This window comes from Taudactylus pleione, unplaced genomic scaffold (genome assembly GCF_031769625.1).
Source record: "Taudactylus pleione unplaced genomic scaffold, aTauple2 ptg000609l, whole genome shotgun sequence".
Classification (NCBI taxonomy): domain Eukaryota; kingdom Metazoa; phylum Chordata; class Amphibia; order Anura; family Myobatrachidae; genus Taudactylus; species Taudactylus pleione.
Window position 1 is genome coordinate 6422367 of NW_028285011.1, and position 18740 is coordinate 6441106.

The window sequence follows — 18740 nt, forward strand, 5'->3', positions numbered from 1 at the left end:
AGACCCCAGAAATCTATGTAGGGTATGAAACAAACCCCCCCGCCACATGAATAGAAGTTCTATTTAAAACTTATCCAAAACACAATTTATAATATAATATAATATTATATATATATATATATATATATATATATAGTTTGTTTTTTTGTTTTGTTTTTTTAAACAGTATACCATAAAAGTAGCAATTTTCGATGGCTGATTACTTTAAACCACCAATGGTTTAGTTCCATATAAAATCATTTTTTCCCCTATATCAATGTATCGGGAAAAACCAAGTAAATGATCGTGACTGACTGGGGGAAATGGGGACGGCCAACTATCGATGGTGAACCATCGATTTGCACTCCTCTCGATGGCCACTACTGTTGGGGTTGCAGTGGGCCAATTAAAAAGGGGGAAGGGGCTTAGCAGGTGCAGGGGCGGGGCTAGGCGTAGTCTTGTTGAGGAAAAAAAAAAATCCATCGGCATCTACTTATCCATTGATGGCAGAAAACCATTGGTCCTGTGCCATCGATGGGAAAACTAGTTATCAGCTAGTCACCATCGATGTTTGAAAACATTGATGGCTATCCCCAGGGACTTCTATTAATCAGTGAGTGGATGCAAGCTAGCTTTCCTCGGCTTATACCAGGCAGCTGCTCTCTCTGCAGGTACAGTGAGGGGGGAGGGCCACTTGCAGCCTGTTTCCCTGGCGACTGTGCTTCCCTGCTGCTGCTGGATTCAGTGACTGAGGAGGGGCCACTATCAGCGTGTTTCCCCGGCGGTTGCTTCTCCCTGCAGCTGCCGAGAACAGAGAAGGGGAGGTGCTGCTAGCAGCTTGTTTCCCAGCGGCTGTGTTTCCCTACAGCCGCCGGATACAGCAAGGGGGAAGGTGCTGATGGTAGCCTGCTGCCCTCGGCAGCCGCTTCATCCTGCAGGAGGGGTCACTATCAGCGTGTTTCCCCAGCAGCTGCTTCTCCCTGCAGCAGACGGTAAGTGGGGAGGCGCCGCTGACAATGTCTCCCTCCGGGTGAGAGGTGCCACGGGCCGCCGGTCAGCAGTGATTGGCACCAGTCCGAGGTGAAGATTAAAGGGACGGGGAGGTCCCTGTAGAAGAGGCGGCTGCTGGAAGATTAGCTTCCTGCAGCCGCCCACTGGGCATTTCTGACTGGTCGCATCAGATGCGACCATGTCAGGGAAAGCCCAGCCTGGTGTGGTCGCAAGGGGTTAATGGTAGTGGAACTGCAGACTTCACAAATTCTACTTGTATGGATTTTCTGTAAACAGAAGCACAAAAAGGCAGAGCCCCAAGTCTGCACTTCGCTAGTCTGCCAGGTTAAAACAGAAGAATGATTCTGAAGCCATGAACAACCAGAATGAGAGAACTCATGGTCCTAGGTACAACATAAAAGGTCTAGTTTTATGGTGGATTTATCTATTGGAAATTTCGGTTCCGACTATTCCATTCAGAGAGATGGCACAGGGAAGTTCATCAGTAGACAGTTGGTATTGATTAATCATGGCACATAAGATACAATTCCAATGGCACCAAAACCGAGGAACACTTCTGACTGAACCAACTCCTCCTGGGATATCCAAGAGCACGAAGTTGGTTAATCTTTGATCTGATAAGAAGGAAGAGGAGAAACAAAGTGAACTTAAGGTCTCCTCCCTACCAAGTAGGTTCTGTCATTTCCCGGCTTATTAGGACAATTGGGGTGTCACTGTAGTACAGAGAGATAGTGAAGATGATACCCAACCAGATTTGTCACATTTTTCAGAAGGAGTCCAAAAACAAGAGATATGGTAAGAACTTACCTTTGTTATCTCTGTTTCTACGAAGTCCATAGGGTCCACAGGGTTGACCTTGGGGGTATAAGCTGGATCTGGATCCATGGGCACCACGCAGTTAAAGCTTTAGCTGCTCCCAGGATGCACTTGGGTCCGTCCTCCTCTATACCCCGCCCCCGGCCACAGCACCTCAGTTGGTAAGCAGCCAAGGCCGGAGGAGGAGACTAAACAGAGAGAAGGAAGACTGGAACACACAAGAAACCATACTCACAGAAATGGGAGACGGAAAACCGGTGACCAGCCACACAGCCCATTTGAAGCCAGGTGCGTCAGGGCGGGCGCCCTGTGGACCCTATGGACTTCGTAGAAACAGAGATAACAAAGGTAAGTTCTTACCATATCTCTTGTTTTCTACTTCAGGGTCCATAGGGGGTCCACAGGGTTGACCTTGGGGATGTCCCAAAGCAGTACAACTAAGGGCGGGGACGCTCCTGTGCTGAAAGGAGTACCCGGCGCCCAAAGGATGCATCCTGAGAGGCGAAGGTGTCAAATGCATAGAACCTCAAAAACGTTTGAATTGAAGACCAAGTGGCCGCCTTACACAGCTGAACAGCAGAAGCGCCATGTCTAGCAGCCCAAGAGGGACCCACAGAACGAGTGGAATGAGCCTTAACAGAGGCTGGCACAGGTAAGCCCTCCTGTGCATAAGCCTCACAAATAACGGAACGAAGCCAACGGGCTAACGTTTGTTTGTTGGCAGGCCAACCCCTCTTGTGAAAACCAAAGAGGATAAACAAGGAATCAGACTTCCTAACCGAAGCCGTCCGGTCTACATAAATTCTAAGCGCCCGGACCACATCTAAGGAAGTCTCACCAGCTGAAAGATCAGGGGACTGAAAAGCTGGCACAACAAGTTCCTGATTAATGTGGAACTTCGAGACCACTTTGGGCAAAAACTCAGGACGAGTGCGGAGCACCGCTCTGTCCTGGTGAAAAATCAGGAAAGGAGGGCGACAGGAAAGCGCCCCCAATTCAGACACCCTCCTGGCCGGAGCAATTGCCAGGAGAAAAACCGTCTTAAATGTCAGCCACTTGAGCTCCACCGCCTCAAGAGGCTCAAACGGAGGACCCTGCAGGACCCGTAGCACCACCGCCAAGTCCCAAGGAGCCACAGGAGGCACAAAGGGAGGCTGGATCCTGAGAACACCTTGGAAAAAGGTGTGAACGTCTGGTAGTATTGCAATCCGCCGTTGAAACCACACGGACAAGGCGGACACATGAACCTTCAGAGATGCAAGGCGTAAGCCGAGATCCAATCCTGACTGAAGAAATTCCAAGATCCTAGAAACTCGGAACACCTGAGGATCATAATGTCTGGACTCACACCACTGAAAGTAAGTGCCACACCCTGTGATAAATCCGTGCTGAAGCAGGCTTACGTGCCCTGAGCATGGTACCAATAACCGAACTGGAGAAGCCCCGAGACCTCAAGAGCCACGCCGTCAAAGACAGCCGACCCAGATCCGGGTAAAGGCAGGGCCCCTGAGACAACAGGTCCCGACGCTGAGGAAGAAGGTACGGAGCGTCGATGGAGAGGCTCCTGAGATCGGAGTACCAAGGACGTCTGGGCCACGCCGGAGCTACCAGCACAAGCATGCCGCCGTCCTGCTTGAATTTCCGCAGAACCCGAGGAAGCAGGGATATCGGAGGAAACAGATACGCCAGGTGAAACGTCCATTTCACCGACAGCGCGTCCACCAGACTTGCGCCTGCGTCTCTTGTCCTTGACCCGTAAACGGGCAACTTGTGATTGTGACGGGAGGCCATCAAGTCCAGCTCCGGCAGTCCCCACCTGTCCACGAGTAGCTGAAACACCTCTGGGTGAAGCGACCATTCCCCGGGACGCACGTCGTGACGGCTGAGGAAGTCAGCCTCCCAATTGAGGACTCCGGGGATGAAGACCGCCGAGATCGCTGGAATGTGACCCTCCGCCCAAGTCAGGATACGAGAAACCTCCGACATCGCTGCCTGACTGCGAGTTCCGCCTTGGTGGTTGATATACGCCACCGTGGTGGCGTTGTCGGACTGCACCTGTACCGCCCTTCCGTGAAGAGCGGGGCCGGACGACTGCAGGGCCCTGTATACTGCCCGCAGTTCCAGGATGTTGATGGGGAGAAGTGCTTCTTCCGCTGACCAACGACCCTGAAGCGACAAAGAGCCGGTCACTGCCCCCCAACCCCGGAGACTGGCATCCGTCGTGAGCAGGACCCAATCCGGGATCCAAAATGGGCGCCCCTCGACCAGATGAGCTGTCTGAAGCCACCAAGCCAAAGATTGCCGAACGTCCGGAGACAACACCAGCACCTGAGAGCGGATCCGGTGAGGTAACCCGTTCCATTCTGATAGAATCAGCCCCTGCAGGGGCCGGGAATGGAACTGGGCAAATTCCACCATGTCGAATGTCGACACCATGGACCCCAGAACTCTCATAGCCGAATGGACCGACAGGCGGCAACGGCTCAGGCAACTGCGTATCCGCAGCTGTAGGGAGGCGACCTTCTCCGGAGTCAGGAAGATCCTTTGCTGACGCGAATCCAGCAGGGCTCCCAAATGAACCATCCGCTGTGATGGAATCAGGGAGGACTTTTTCCAATTTATCAACCACCCGTGTGCTTGCAGGCAAGCGATCGTCAGGTGGAGATGTTGAAGCAGTACCTCCGGGGAGCTCGCCAGCAACAGGAGGTCGTCCAGATACGGCAGCAGCCGTACATTCTGGTTCCGAAGATGTGCAGCCATGACCGCCATAATCTTCGTGAACACCCTCGGTGCCGTGGAGAGACCAAAGGGTAGCGCCCGGGAACTGATAGTGGTGTTGAAGGATAGCGTACCTCATATACCGCTGGTGTGAAGATGCTATCGGAACATGGAGGTAGGCGTCCTGGATGTCCAGGGACACCATGTAATCCCCCGGTTCCATCGCCAGAATGATGGAACGTAACGTTTCCATCCTGAACTTGGGAACTCTGAGGAATTTGTTCAGAGACTTCAAGTTGAGGATAGGGCGATGAGAACCATTGGGTTTCTGCACCAGAAACAGACGAATAATACCCCGTCCCTCGTTGTGATAGAGGAACGGGAACAATGACCCCTGCTTTCAGCAAGGACTCTATAGCCTCCTGAACCTGTAACGCCTTGGTCTTGTCCTGAGAAGGACTCGTGCAGAAAAACTGGTGGGGTGGTCTGTGCCGAAAAGACAGGGCGTACCCCTGGGAGACCACTTCTCGAACCCAGGCATCCGTGGTGGTATTGTGCCAGCACTGGGCAAATAGAAGAAGTCGGCCTCCCACTCTGAGGTCCCCCAGAGGGAGGCCCGTCCCATCGGGCCGCAGGTTTATCTTCCTGCTTGGAAGAAGGGCGCCGAGCACTCCAGGCTTGCTTCTTGGGTTTAGAGGCAGTCTTACTCGCAGACTGTCTCGGGAAGGACTGACCTTTCGCCTTACCCTGAACCAGAAAGGAACGAAAAGCCGAACTCCGAACCTTAGCAGGCAGTGCCGCCGAAGGGAGGAAGGCCGACTTTGATTTAGCCAGGGTGTCCACTATTTTGTCCAAGTCCGGACCAAATAGTAATTCCCCATTGAAAGGTAAGGCCTCCAGACCTTTCTTTGAATCAGAGTCCGCTCTCCAGGACCGCAACCATAAGGATCGGCGGGCAGACACCGCTGCAGCAGATACCCGCGAGGTCAGCAGACTAGCATCTAAAGAAGCTTCTCCAATGTAAGAAGCAGCGTCCCTCATTTGTCCCAACAACGCCCGCTGGACATCCGGAGCGTCGTCCGGGAAGGTATCTTCCAATGCACTGGCCCACCCCTCAATGGCCTTGGCCACCCAGGAGATGGCCATGGACGGTCGGGCCACCGCCCCGGAGAGGGAGTAAATAGACTTTAAGCAAGTCTCAACTTTCCTGTCCGTGGGATCCTTCAGCGAGGATATCGACGGTAATGGTAAGGTGGCGCCCCAAGTTAAACGGGTGACATGGGAATCCACCGCCGGTGGAGTTTCCCATTTTTTACAATGTGCCTCAGGGAAGGGGTAATTAGAAGCCAACCGCTTCTGAGGAAGGAATCTCTTACTGGGCGCCTGCCAAGCTACCGCCATATGATCAGTCAACTGATCCGACAGGGGAAACACCGCAGAAGCCACCTTAGTTTTTTTGAAACTAGGAAACTTCGACTTAGGAACCGGTGCCTCATCCTCTATAAGAAGAATAGCTTGCACCGCCCTAACTAGTGCTCGCACATTAATGGACGACTTGGTATCCATTTCCTGGACCGAGGCGTCCGAGTCAGTGTCATCAGGGACCTCCTCATCATCTGAGGAACCCTCTGAGTCCGATACCTGAGCAGCCCGTGTCATGAGTGGGCGTTTTGAAATCCTAGAAGGCATGTCAGTCTGCAACATTGACTGAAAAGCCGAGGAAGCGGCCGCCAAATTTTGCACGGAGTTGGAGAGCACATCCACCCATGGTGGAGGAGTCGCCATAGGGGCCTGAAAAGGTACCACAGGCTGCTGCGGCACAGGGGAAGCCTGTATATACATAGGCAACCCCGCATAGGGACCTACTGATTGAGACCCAGGAGGACTCCGCAATAACTGCGGGACACCCGGGGAATGGGGGATGGTCGGCTGGGGCAACGCCCTAGTAGGGAGAGCAGTCGGGACCGACAGACGGTCCGCAATAGACACCAGCACTTGAGAAAACATTGCCCACGGTGGTTCCTGCGCCAGAGAAGGTCTGGATGGGCCAGGAGCCACCTGGCATCGACTACACAGGCCATCCTGTGACAAATCCTCCCTATCTACTCCTGCAGAACAGCGTCCGCAGGAGGCCAACACCGGAGCCACTGAGCGCTCAACCTCCTCGTCTGACATGACAGAATATATTATATAGTCAAAAAATATATCTGGCAACAGGGCAGAAGAAAACGCACTCACCGGTGTGCTAAACAACAGCCCACAATACGGCACTGTGTAGCACACAACTGTATGTGACGGACCTCACAAATACGTGATTTATATAGGTGAGGTCTGCAGAAACGCCCCTCCCCCACACACCTGTAGGGCTTGTAGGAGAAGTAAAGGGATAGGTATAAGCTGACAGTAAGCGGAAAATAAGCACAGACAGGCAGCACTAGCAAAAGTCACATACCATGCAGAGAAGATATACTCACTGCACCTTTCCACTACAATCAACCTGCCCAGATTCAGTGTCTGGGAGGGCTATAGTGCTGTGTACACTGTCCTTAAATCGGGAGAGAGGTACACAGGGGGACCGGTCCGCGTGCTCCCTGAAGATCTGCGCTGCCACTTGTAGAAAATGGCCCCCAGAGACCTCAGAGGAGGAGTGGCCGTGTAACTGCAGCTCAGCGACGCCAGACTCCGTGCTGAAAGGCGCGCTGAGCTGAGGGGAGGAGCCGCTGACAGGGAAGGCTTCCTCCCCTGGCTAGCATATTAACCCCAGGGCTTGCCGGTATCCCGCTTGCCATATATCCCTAGTGGTCTAGTGGTGCCACGGGTTATTCCTCCTCAGAGGGGGAGCCCGCCGCCACCGCTAGCGGCCCCCGGTCTGTCCCCTAGGACCGGGGGCAAAGGACTACATGTGCAGGCAATACCGGCGAGCCGCCGCTAATCGGCGACTCGCGGCTTACCTTGTCCCCGGCGACTCCGGCAGCAGTCCAGGGAGGGACCCAGAGTCCGGCTAGTACGGACTCTGGCCTCCCGCCGCGATCCCCAGTGCAGTACTGGCGTCGCGGCGCCAGCGGGGAAGGAGAGCGGCAGCGTGGGCGTCTGCATAGACAGCCCGTCGCTGCCACACTAGAGCCTCTGTTTTAAAATAAAAATCTAACAGGCTCTTTTTTTTTTTTTTTAAATAAAAATAGAAAGCTTTTGGGGGCTGCTCCTGCAGCCCCCCTGCGCAGGTGACCCGACTCCGGCCGGGCACCAACTCAAACTGAGGTGCTGTGGCCGGGGGCGGGGTATAGAGGAGGACGGACCCAAGTGCATCCTGGGAGCAGCTAAAGCTTTAACTGCGTGGTGCCCATGGATCCAGATCCAGCTTATACCCCCAAGGTCAACCCTGTGGACCCCCTATGGACCCTTAAGTAGAAAAGGCTGAACTAAATAGCAGAGCATTGTTACGCCCCAACAAGAGAGGCCAATGCTTGTCCAGTGAGAAAGGAAATAATTGCCACTTTGGCCTTCTCAGAAACGAAAATTCCCTGGTTCTAACTCAAAGTGAATAGCACAATTGATTGTGGAGTCCTCGACATGCATATGGATCCCTGTCCTCCAGAGGATGAGGAATCCCGAGCTGTGAGGTATTCAGAGCTGCAGTCAGTGGTTCTGTGGGAAAAAACCATGCTGCTGCACCAGAGCATCAGGCAGTTGGGAGGGCATCTAGACTTGCATGACGACAGCCCTTAGAGGCACTGAACATCATGATGTAGATCTCCAGTTTGCTTTTCCACACGGAAAACAAGACAACATAAGTAGATCTTTAGGAGACAGACTCACAGCACAATCCACGGCAATAGTACACTGCCAAAAAGTGGTCGGGTTCATTTTAATCAGTGAAGGATTAGCGCTGATGAAGTGTTGAAGTGCAGAGTCTAATGTACCCCACTGCAAGAGCACAAAGCTGCATGGCCACGCTATGCAGCCAGCCGTAAGAAACCGACAGAAGCACCAGCGGTCCCTGTTACTGGACGCAACCCACAGAATACTGACAGAATATACTGAATCCAAAAGTTTTATAAAATCTTTTCTGTTTTCGAAGCTTCTCCAAGCAAAGGCTAAAAAGAGATGCCCCAGCCGCAACATATATGGACTTCTAGATGGCCTGAAAATGTTCTATTCATGTCACCCCCAGAAGCATTGGTAATTAGAATAGTGGTGGGCTTGGATAACCTCTCTGGGTACTTTAACCTTGGGTGCCACATCCATTCCATATCCTTACTGGAGAGAGGATAAAGGGCCTGATTCAGACCCACTCGCAAGCGGCTGTCCGCTCGCAAGTGGGTCGATGTTGTGCACTGAGCATGCGCACGACGGCGGGCACCGGTTTCCCCAGTGTGTACGGGCCGACCGAGATGTCAGCCCGTCAGCAGCCGGGTCGTGTGTCGCATCGGTGGGTACACATAGTTTTTGCCATGTAGCGTGTGTGTATAAATATTAATATTAACACCACCCAATAAATGCACTGTTGTAACATGTTATATACATAACTGCTCGACATTGGTCTATATATGTTGACCACAAGCGTAAATAAACACTATATATTTCCGCTTTTCTTTTATAAATTATGTTTTTCTATAGTTTGTCCTGCATTTGGCCCTGATCCAGTAACAGCACATGTAACACAAAGGTTATTTCAGCGTAGACACAGGATGTGCGGCTGTGAGTGTTGCTAAGCAACCATATGTATGGTGCATACAGAATGTGTACTACAGAAAAACTACATCTCCAAACCTGGAAATTGTGAATGAAAAGCAGCAGCATCTTCCAAATGGGCCGGTTAATGTTACTTTTACTCAGTGTGGATATTGCAAGTTTTAAATAATAATTATATAAATGTAGTACTATAAGAACATTTCTACTTCAGGGTCATTAGGGGGTCCACAGGGATGACCTTGGGGTATAGCTGGATCTGGATCCACGGGCACCACGCAGTTGAAGCTTTAGCTGCTCCCAGGATGCTCTTGGGTCCATCCTCCTCTATACCCCGCCCGCGAGCCACAGGCACCTCAGTTTGAGTTGGTGCCTGGCCGGAGTCGGGTCACCCAGCGCAAGGGGGCTGCAGGAGCAGCGCCCAAAGCTTTTTAATTAAAAAAAAAAAAAAGAGCCTGTTAGTTTTTATTTTTAACAGGGGCTCTTCAGTGTGGCAGCGAAGGGCTGTCTGTACAGACGCCCACGCTGCCGCTCTTACTCCCCGCTGGCGCCGTGACGCCAGTATTGCACTGGAAAACGCGGCGGGAGGCCAGAGTCCGTACTAGCCGGACTTTGGGGACCTCCCTGGACTGCTGCCGGAGTCGATGGGGAGAAGGTAAGCCGCGAGTCGCCAATTAGCGGCGGCTCGCGGGTCTTACTATACAGTCCTTTGCCCCCGGTTCTAGGGGACAGACAGGGGGCTGCTAGCGGTGGCGGCGGGATCCCCCTCCATCGGAGGAATACCCAGTCAGTCCACTAGACCACCAGGGTTATTTAGCGGCAAGCGGGATGCCGGCAACCCAGGGGTTAATAGCTAGCCAGGGGAGGAAGCCTTCCCTGTTTAGCGGCTCCTCCCCTCAGCTCAGCGCGCCTTTCAGCACGTAGTCTGGCGTCGCTGAGCTGCAGTTATTCGGCCACTCCTCCTCTGAGGTCTCTGGGGGCCATTTTCTCTGTGGCAGCGCAGATCTCTCAGGGAGCACGCGGACCGGTCCCCCTGTGTACCTCTCCCCCGATCAAGGACAGCGTACACAGCACTATAGCCCTCCCAGACACTGAATCTGGGCAGGTTGATTGTAGTGGAAAGGTGCAGCGAGTATATTTTCTCTGCATGGTATGTGACTTTTGCTAGTGCTGCCTGTCTGCTTATTTCTACTTACTGTCAGCTTATACCTATCCATTTACTTCTCCTACAAACCCTACAGGTGTGTGGGGGAGGGGCGTTTCTACAGACCTCACCTATATAAATCACGTATTTGTGAGGTCCGTCACATACAGTTGTGTGCTACACAGTACCATATTGTGGGCTGTTGTTCAGCACACTGGCGAGTGCGCTTGATTCTGCTCTGTTGCCAGATTTATTTATATAATATATTTTGTCATGTCAGAAGAGGAGATTGAGCACTCCGTGGCTCCGGTGTTGGTCTCCTGCGGACGCTGTTCTGCAGGAGTGGATAGGGAGGATTTGTCACAGGATGGCCTGTGTAGACTGTGCCAGGTGGTTCCTGGCCCATCAAAACCTCCTATGACGCAGGAACCACCATGGGCGAAGTTTTCTCAGGTGCTGGTGTCTATTGCGTTGCCCCAACCGGCCGTCCCCCATTCCCCGGGTGTCCCGCAATTATTGCGGAGCCCCCCCGGGTCTCAGTCTGTTGGTTCTTCCCCTGTGACGCAGCAGTCTGTGGTGCCCTTCCAGGCCCTTGTGGCGATTCCTCCACCCTGGGTGGATGTGCTCTCCAATTCAGTACAAAATTTGGCGGCCGCGTCTTCGGCTTTTCAGTCAATGTTGCAGAATGACATGCCTTCTAGGGCGTCAAAAGGCACACTAATGGCGCAGGCGGCGCATTTATCGGACTCCGAGGGGTCCTCAGATGATGGGGAGGTTCATGATGACACTGACTCGGACACATCGGTCCAGGAGGTAGATACCAAGTCGTCCATTAATGTGCGAGCACTGGTTAGGGCGGTACGAGCCATTTTCCTAATAGAGGATGAGGCACCAGCTCCTAAGTCGAAGTATCCTAGTTTCAAAAAAAGTAAGGTGGCTTCTGCGGTGTTTCCCCTGTCTGATCAGTTGACGGATCATATGGCGGTGGCTTGGCAGGCACCCAGTAAGAGATTCCTGCCACAGAAGCGGTTGGCTTCTAGTTACCATTTTCCTGAGGCACATTGTAAAAAATGGGAAACTCCACCGGCGGTGGATTCCCATGTCACCAGTTTAATAAGGAGCGCTACTTTGCCATTACAGTCTATATCCTCGCTGAAGGATCCCACGGACAGAAAAGTTGAGACTTGCTTAAAGTCCATTTACTCCCCTCTCAGGGGCAGTGGCCCGACCGTCCATGGCCATCTCCTGGATGGCCAAGGCCATTGAGGGCTGGGCCAACGCATTAGAGGATACCTTTCCGGACGATGCTGCGGATGTCCAGAGGGCGTTGTTAGGTGAGAGACGCTGCTTCTTACATTGGAGAAGCCTCTTTGGATGCTAGTCTGCTGACCTCTCGAGTATCTGCTGCAGCAGTGTCTGCCCGCCGATCCTTATGGCTGAGGTCCTGGAGAGCGGACTCCGATTCAAAGAAAGACCTGGAGGCCTTACCTTTCAATGGAGAATTGCTATTTGGTCTGGACTTGGACAAAATAGTGGATACCCTGGCTAAACCCAAGTCAGCTTTCCTCCCTTCAGCAGCAACGCCTGCCAAGGTCCGGAGCTTGGCCTTTCGTTCCTTTCGGGATCAGGGTAAGGCAAAAGGTCAGTCCTTCCCGAGGCAATCGGCGGCTAAGACCGCCTCTAAACCCAAGAAGCAAGCCTGGAGTGCTCGGCGCCCTTCTTCCAAGCAGGAGGATAAATCTGCTGCCTGATGGGACGGGCCTCCCTCTGGGGGACCTTAGAGTGGGAGGCAGACTTCTCCAATTCGCCCAGTGTTGGCACAATACCACCACAGATGCCTGGGTTCGAGAAGTAGTCTCTCAGGGGTACGCCCTGTCTTTTCGGGTCAGGCCGCCCCACCAGTTTTTTTGCACGAGTCCTTCTCTGGACAAGATCAAAGCTTCCCAGATTCAGGTGGCTATACAATCCTTGCTACAAGCAGGGGTCATTGCTGCCGTTCCACAGTCTCAACGCGGGACGGGGTACTATTCTACTGTTTCTGGTACAGAAGCCCAATGGTTCTCATCGCCCTATCCTGAATTTGAAGTCTCTGAACAAATACCTCAGAGTTCCCAAGTTCAGGATGGAAAAGTTACATTCCATCATTCTGGCGATGGAACCCGGGGATTACATGGTCTCCCTGGATATCCAGGACGCCTATCTCCACATGCCCATAGCACTGGCACACCAGTGGTATCTGATGTTTGCTATCCTGCAACATCACTACCAGTTTCGGGCGTTGCCTTTTGGCCTTTCCACGGCTCCTAGGGTGTTCACCAAGGTGATGGCAATTATGGCCGTCCACCTTTGGGCCAGGGTATAAGGCGGCTGCCATATCTGGACGATGATCTTCTGCTGGCGAGCTCCCCGGAGGTACTTCGACATCTCCACCTGACCATCGCTTGTCTTCAGGCACACGGGTGGTTGATAAATTGGAAGAAGTCATCTCTGATCCCATCACAACGGATGGTTCATTTGGGAGCCCTTCTGGATTCTCGTCAGCAAAGGATTTTCCTGATTCCGGAAAAGGTGTCCTCCCTACAACTGCGGATACACAGTTGCCTGAGCAGTGCCAGGGTGTCGGTACACTCGGCCATGAGAGTCCTAGGGTCCATGGTGTCGGCATTCGACATGGTGGAATTTGCCCAGTTCCATTCCAGGCCCCTGATCGGAATGGAACGGGTTACCTCACTGGATCCGATCCCAGACACTGGTCTTGTCCTCGGAAGTGCGCCAGTCTCTAGCTTGGTGGCTTCAGCCAGCTCATCTCGAGGGTCGCCCCTTTTGGATCCCGGACTGGGTTCTGCTCACAACAGATGCCAGTCTCCGGGGTTGGGGGGCAGTGACCGGCTCGTTGTCTCTTCAGGGCCGTTGGTCTGCGGTCGAAGCAGTTCTTCCCATAAACGTGCTGGAACCGCAGGCCGTGTACAGGGCTCTGCTGTCGTCAGGCACCGCTCTTCACGGAAGGGCAGTTCGGGTGCAATCCGACCACGGTGGCGTACAGCAATCACCAGGGAGGAACTCGCAGTCGAGCTGCGATGTCGGAGGTGTCTCAGATCCTGGCTTGGGCGGAGTGCCACTTTCCAGCAATCTCGGCAGTCTTCATCCCGGGAGTCCTCAATTGGGAGACAGACTTCCTCAGCCGTCACGACGTGCATCCCGGGGAATGGTCGCTTCACCCAGAGGTGTTTCAACTTTCGTGGACAAATGGGGACTGCCGGAATTGGACCTGATGGCCTCCCATCACAATTACAAGTTACCCGTGTACAGCTCAAGGACAAGGGACGCAGGCGCAAGCCTGGTGGACGCGCTGTCGGTGAAATTGACATTTCACCTAGAATACCTGTTCCCTCCGACCTCCCTGCTACCTCGGGTACTAAGAAAAATCAAACAGGACGGGGGCACGTTTCTGCTGGTGGCTCCAGCGTGGCCCAGACGTCCTTAGTACTCCGATCTCAGGAGCTTGTCCGTAGATGCCCTGTTCCTTCTGCCTCAGCGTCGGGACCTGCTGTCTCAGGGGCCTTGCCTTTACCCAGATCTGGGTCGGCTGTCGTTGACGGCGTGGCTCTTGAGACAGCAGTCTTAAGGTCCCAGGGCTTTTCAAGCTCTGTCATCAGTACCATGCTGAGGGCGCGTAAACCTGCCTCTGCACGGATTTACCACAGAGTGTGGTACACTTACTTTCAGTGGTGCGAGTCCAGAAACTTTGATCCTCAGGTGTTCAGGGTTTCTAGGATTTTGGCATTTCTGCAGTCAGGTCTTGACCTGGGCTTACGTCTTGCTTCCCTGAAGGTCCATGTATCAGCTCTGTCTGTGTGGTTCCAACGTAGAATCGCTACACTGCCTGACGTTCACACCTTTTTCCAGGGTGTTCTTAGAATCCAGCCTCCCTTTGTGCCTCCAGTGACTCCGTGGGACTTGGCAGTGGTTCTTCGGGTCCTGCAGGGACCTCCTTTTGAACCTCTTGAGTCAGTTGACCTCAAGTGGTTAACACTCAAGACTGTTTCTCCTGGCAATTGCTTCGGCCAGGAGGGTATCAGAGTTGGGGGCATTTTACTGTAGTCCCCCCTGCTTAATTTTTCACCAGGACAGAGCAGTGCTTCGCACTCGTCCTGAGTTTTTGCCTAAAGTTGTCTCTAAGTTCACATCAATCAGGAACTGGTGGTGCCAGCTTTTCAATCCCCTGATCTTACAGCTGGCGAGGCTTCATTGGACGTTGTCCGTGCTCTCAGAATTTGTTGATCGGACCGCTTCTGTTAGAAGATCCAATTCTTTGTTTGTCCTCTTTGGTTTTCATAAGAGGGGTTCGCTTGCCAACAAACAAACTGTTGCCCGTTGGCTTTGTTCTGTTATTCGTGAGGCTTATGTACAGGAAGGTTTACCTGTTCCAGCCTCTGTTAAGGCTCATTCCACTCGGTCTGTGGTCCCTTCTTGGGCTGCTAGACGTGGTGTCTCCGCGGTTCAGCTGTGCAAGGCAGCCACTTGGTCTTCCATTCAGACGTTTTTGAGGTTTTATGCGTTTGACACCTTTGCCTCTCAGGATGCATCCTTTGGGCGCAGAATTCTCCTTTCAGCACAGGAGCGTCCCCGCCCTTAGTTGAACTGCTTTGGGACATCCCCAAGGTCAACCCTGTGGACCCCCTATGGACCTGAAGTAGAAAACAAGAGATATGGTAAGAACTTACCTTTGTTATCTCTGTTTCTACGAAGTCCATAGGGTCCACAGGGCGCCTGCCCTGACGCACCTGGCTTCAAAAGGGCTGTGTTGCTGGTCACCAGTTTTCCGTCTCCCTTTTCTGCGAGTATGGTTTTCTTGTGTGGTCCAGTCTTCCTTCTCTCTGTTTAGTCTCCTCCTCCGGCCTGGGCTGCTTACCAACTGAGGTGCCTGTGGCTCGGGGGCGGGGTATAGAGGAGGATGGACCCAAGAGCATCCTGGGAGCAGCTAAAGCTTTAACTGCGTGGTGCCCGTGGATCCAGATCCAGCTATACCCCAAGGTCAACCCTGTGTACCTTATGGACTTCGTAGAAACAGATAACAAAGGTAAGTTCTTACCATATCTCTTGTGATCTACTGATCTATAAAACAGATTTAAGTGAAACATACATGCTCTTTAAAAGACGGTGAAGCTCCCATCTGTCAACAAATTACATGGATTGTATAACAAAAAAAAAAATATTTCATAAACTAATAATTCCAAACATACCTGTATAGCCATTTACATAAATAGAAACTCCATTAAAAATATTAGATGATGTTCCATCTTTCTGCTGCTGCAGTGGTGTGTCCAGTCGGAACTGTTCATCTAATTTCTGTACCTTCGCTGATATGTATCCACCCTAGCGCAAAATGGAGAATACAATTACCATGGACCGCTTATTACTAGTTACCATTATGTGATGGAATAGACACTAACAACAACCTCTACATGCAGTTACATCTAGATGGTTATGACTTATTGGTATTATAGGAGACAGCTTCTAAAAGTTCCAAAAACTAGGGGAAAAAAAAATTGCTGTTGTATAATGCTTTTCATCTTATAGTCACTACAAAAAGCTGTTATATTCAAGAGAATATTATATACACACACATTTGGAGAGGGGCGATTCATACCGTTACTATAGTTACCATTTATTCCCCATTGCATGTATGTATGGTTATAGATTATATATATATATATATATATATATATATATATATACACACATACACATACACATACACACTCACACACTTAGGGGCATATCCAATTAGGTGTGAGCTTACCAAAAATCTTGCACTTGTAATAAATTTAGTATGTCTTATGCTGGGCATACATGGCCAGATAAAATCCCTGTCAGACCGACAGACACAGTATATTCGGCAGACATCCGCGCTCCGCCCCCGGGGGAGGAGACATTTCCCTGTTCCTTCCGTAGGAAGGAACACAGGAAATGTCTGTCTGTCGGCCGCAGGCTGTGCATACACTGCTCGATGCGACCGACAGTCGGACGGGCAATATTTAACCCTCGGTCGCCCCCCCACACGCTACAATTATCGTGGCGATCCGCCAATACCATGGCGGATCGCCCCGATAATTGTAGCATGTATGGACAGCATAAGTATATAAATCACTCAGAGATGCTGTATAAAGTTAACCACAGGCTGTACTATACCCCAGATAAGCTACATAAAATCGGGTCTGATTCATCCAGATACTGTTGGAGGAACTGTGGAGAGGTGGGTTCTATGATGCACATTTTTTGGTCCTGTCCAGTCATCCAACCTTTTTGGGCCGAAATTTTCGATTTCATTTCTCAAGTTACATCTGTGTCTCTCCCTCATTCGCCTGAAATAGCTTTTTTACATCAGTTCCCCCCCTATGGTTCAATCCTACAACAAATATGTGAATGATCACATCCTTATAGCTGCGAGGGCTGCAAGATTGGAAGAGACCTGATCCTCCTCTCAAACTAAAGTCATTAATACCTCTTTTCCTCCAAAAACCCGGGTCCGACCTGTGTTTTTGGACATGGTTCCAACCCAGGTCAGACCCAGTTTACAGTGCACCTTCGATCTGGGTTACTCCCAGGTCTGCCCTGTTCACACTGAACCCAGGTCTGCCCTGCTAAACCTTGAGCTCATACAAAGTGGGAGGTGACTGCTCCACAACACCAATCAGCTCATTTTAGGCATGACCCAGGTCGGATAACCCTGGTCACGCAGTTTACACTGCACCATTACCCGGGTCCATCCCTAGTAGCTACCTGGGTTGGATTCCCGGGTCACTTGACCCGGGTTTTTTTTAGGGACCTTTTACACTGTGACCCAGGTAGACCCGGCAATAACCTGGGTTTTTGCAGCAGTGCAAAGGAGTATTACAGTATTCAACGGAGCTTTGAGATTGAGACATTTGGCTTTAAATACTCCACATCGACGTCTGCACCATTAGTTAAATGGAGACCGTGGCATGACTTTTACTTTACCTATATTGCCCCGTCAAGCTCTACTGGTTCCTCCTAACATGGTATTTGGACAGCCAGCTAGTGGGGTATACTACCTATGACCGCTACCTTGTTATGTGTGTACCCATTTTAATTTAGAGTATTGCAATTGTTCCTACTGTCCTTTGTTTTCTTTCCCTAGTTTACGTGTAGAGTGCAAACCCCCTCTTGTTACATATATAATTTACAGATTGACATATTGTCTTAACTGTACCATACTCTTCTTCAATAAAAATCTATTGTGGTAAAAGTCTCTTACTTGCAGGGTGTTTACACAGTAGCGAGATTTTTAGTATTCAACTTGGCGTGGGGATTTATTTCGGCAATTGCTCTGGAACCCTGTGGACAACCCCCCCCCTGATTACTAATTAAGCAATTGGATGTTAACAATTAGCCCAATTAGTCCTTAATTACTCACCTGCTGCAGTGCTGTCCTCCTACTCCTCTTCTCCAGCGTCACATACAGCTTTCATGGTCCAGCTGGGCACAGGAGAGGTACTACCCATAATCCTGCACATACTACCTTCACTACACCTAACCCTGCAACCGCTCTCCGCACACACTACACTACCCTCGCTAACCCTGCGCCCACTCCCGGCACACATCCTCGGCAGCTGTCCACAGCCTGAGTAAAAATTGGATACCACAGGTATCGCGAGCACGATAATCCAAAATTGGTCGTAAGGTCCACAGAATTTTTGGCGTAACATTCAGCAGCATGGCCCCTGATGACAAGATTGCCCGTCGGATGCGCATCATCAGCAACATAGCGGGTACACACTGGCCGATGTGGATGATATGTCGTCCTATCCGCTAGACCAGATGACATATCGTCAAGTGTGTAACCGCCTTTAGACTCAGATAATGTAAACCTCTATACTAGAGGGTGCTAACAAAAGCAGACTAGTGGGCAGCAACAAATGGTATTAAAAGGAAGAAAACCTATCTATAGCCTCAAAGTGAATATTATCAGAGTTTGGATAAAAAATAAAAAACAAGGTGATAAAACAAAGGTAAGATCAATGACAAAATTATAAATTTTCCATTTATGACATACCCAGGCACCCCAGCCATCATTACTGCTGGCACGATTCCTCCACCCTCCTCTACGCATGGTGAAGCTCCTGTCAAACAAACAAAAATAAATAGTCAAACGTTCTTGTTTTTTTTTAATATGGGATTTTCTGTATTGAAAATGTGGTTTAAATGCATTTGTGAGGGCCATTCCCAAGGAAAACATTGTCGGAGGACAGGGTTGCTTGTCTAAACCAGTCTATAAAAGGTAACTGTGACAAAGGGCAAGATTCAATTTTTGGGGGGGCGCCCAGCGGAGCTATTCAATTCTTGCTCCAATCAGGCGCTA

The 18740-nt window shown here is 51.2% G+C and overlaps 1 protein-coding gene across 1 annotated transcript in view; it reads right to left on the minus strand.

Moving 5' to 3' along the window:
* The window catches only part of REV1 (REV1 DNA directed polymerase), a 148925-nt gene that overhangs the window by 120391 nt on the left and 9794 nt on the right, over positions 1-18740 (minus strand). Inside the window, exons 2-3 of the mRNA XM_088454127.1 lie at positions 18435-18501; positions 15601-15733 (exon numbers count right to left, since the gene is read on the minus strand). Coding sequence (XP_088310253.1) covers positions 15601-15733; positions 18435-18491 — 190 coding nt within the window. The 5' untranslated portion in view covers positions 18492-18501. The remainder of the gene's footprint in view (positions 1-15600; positions 15734-18434; positions 18502-18740) is intronic.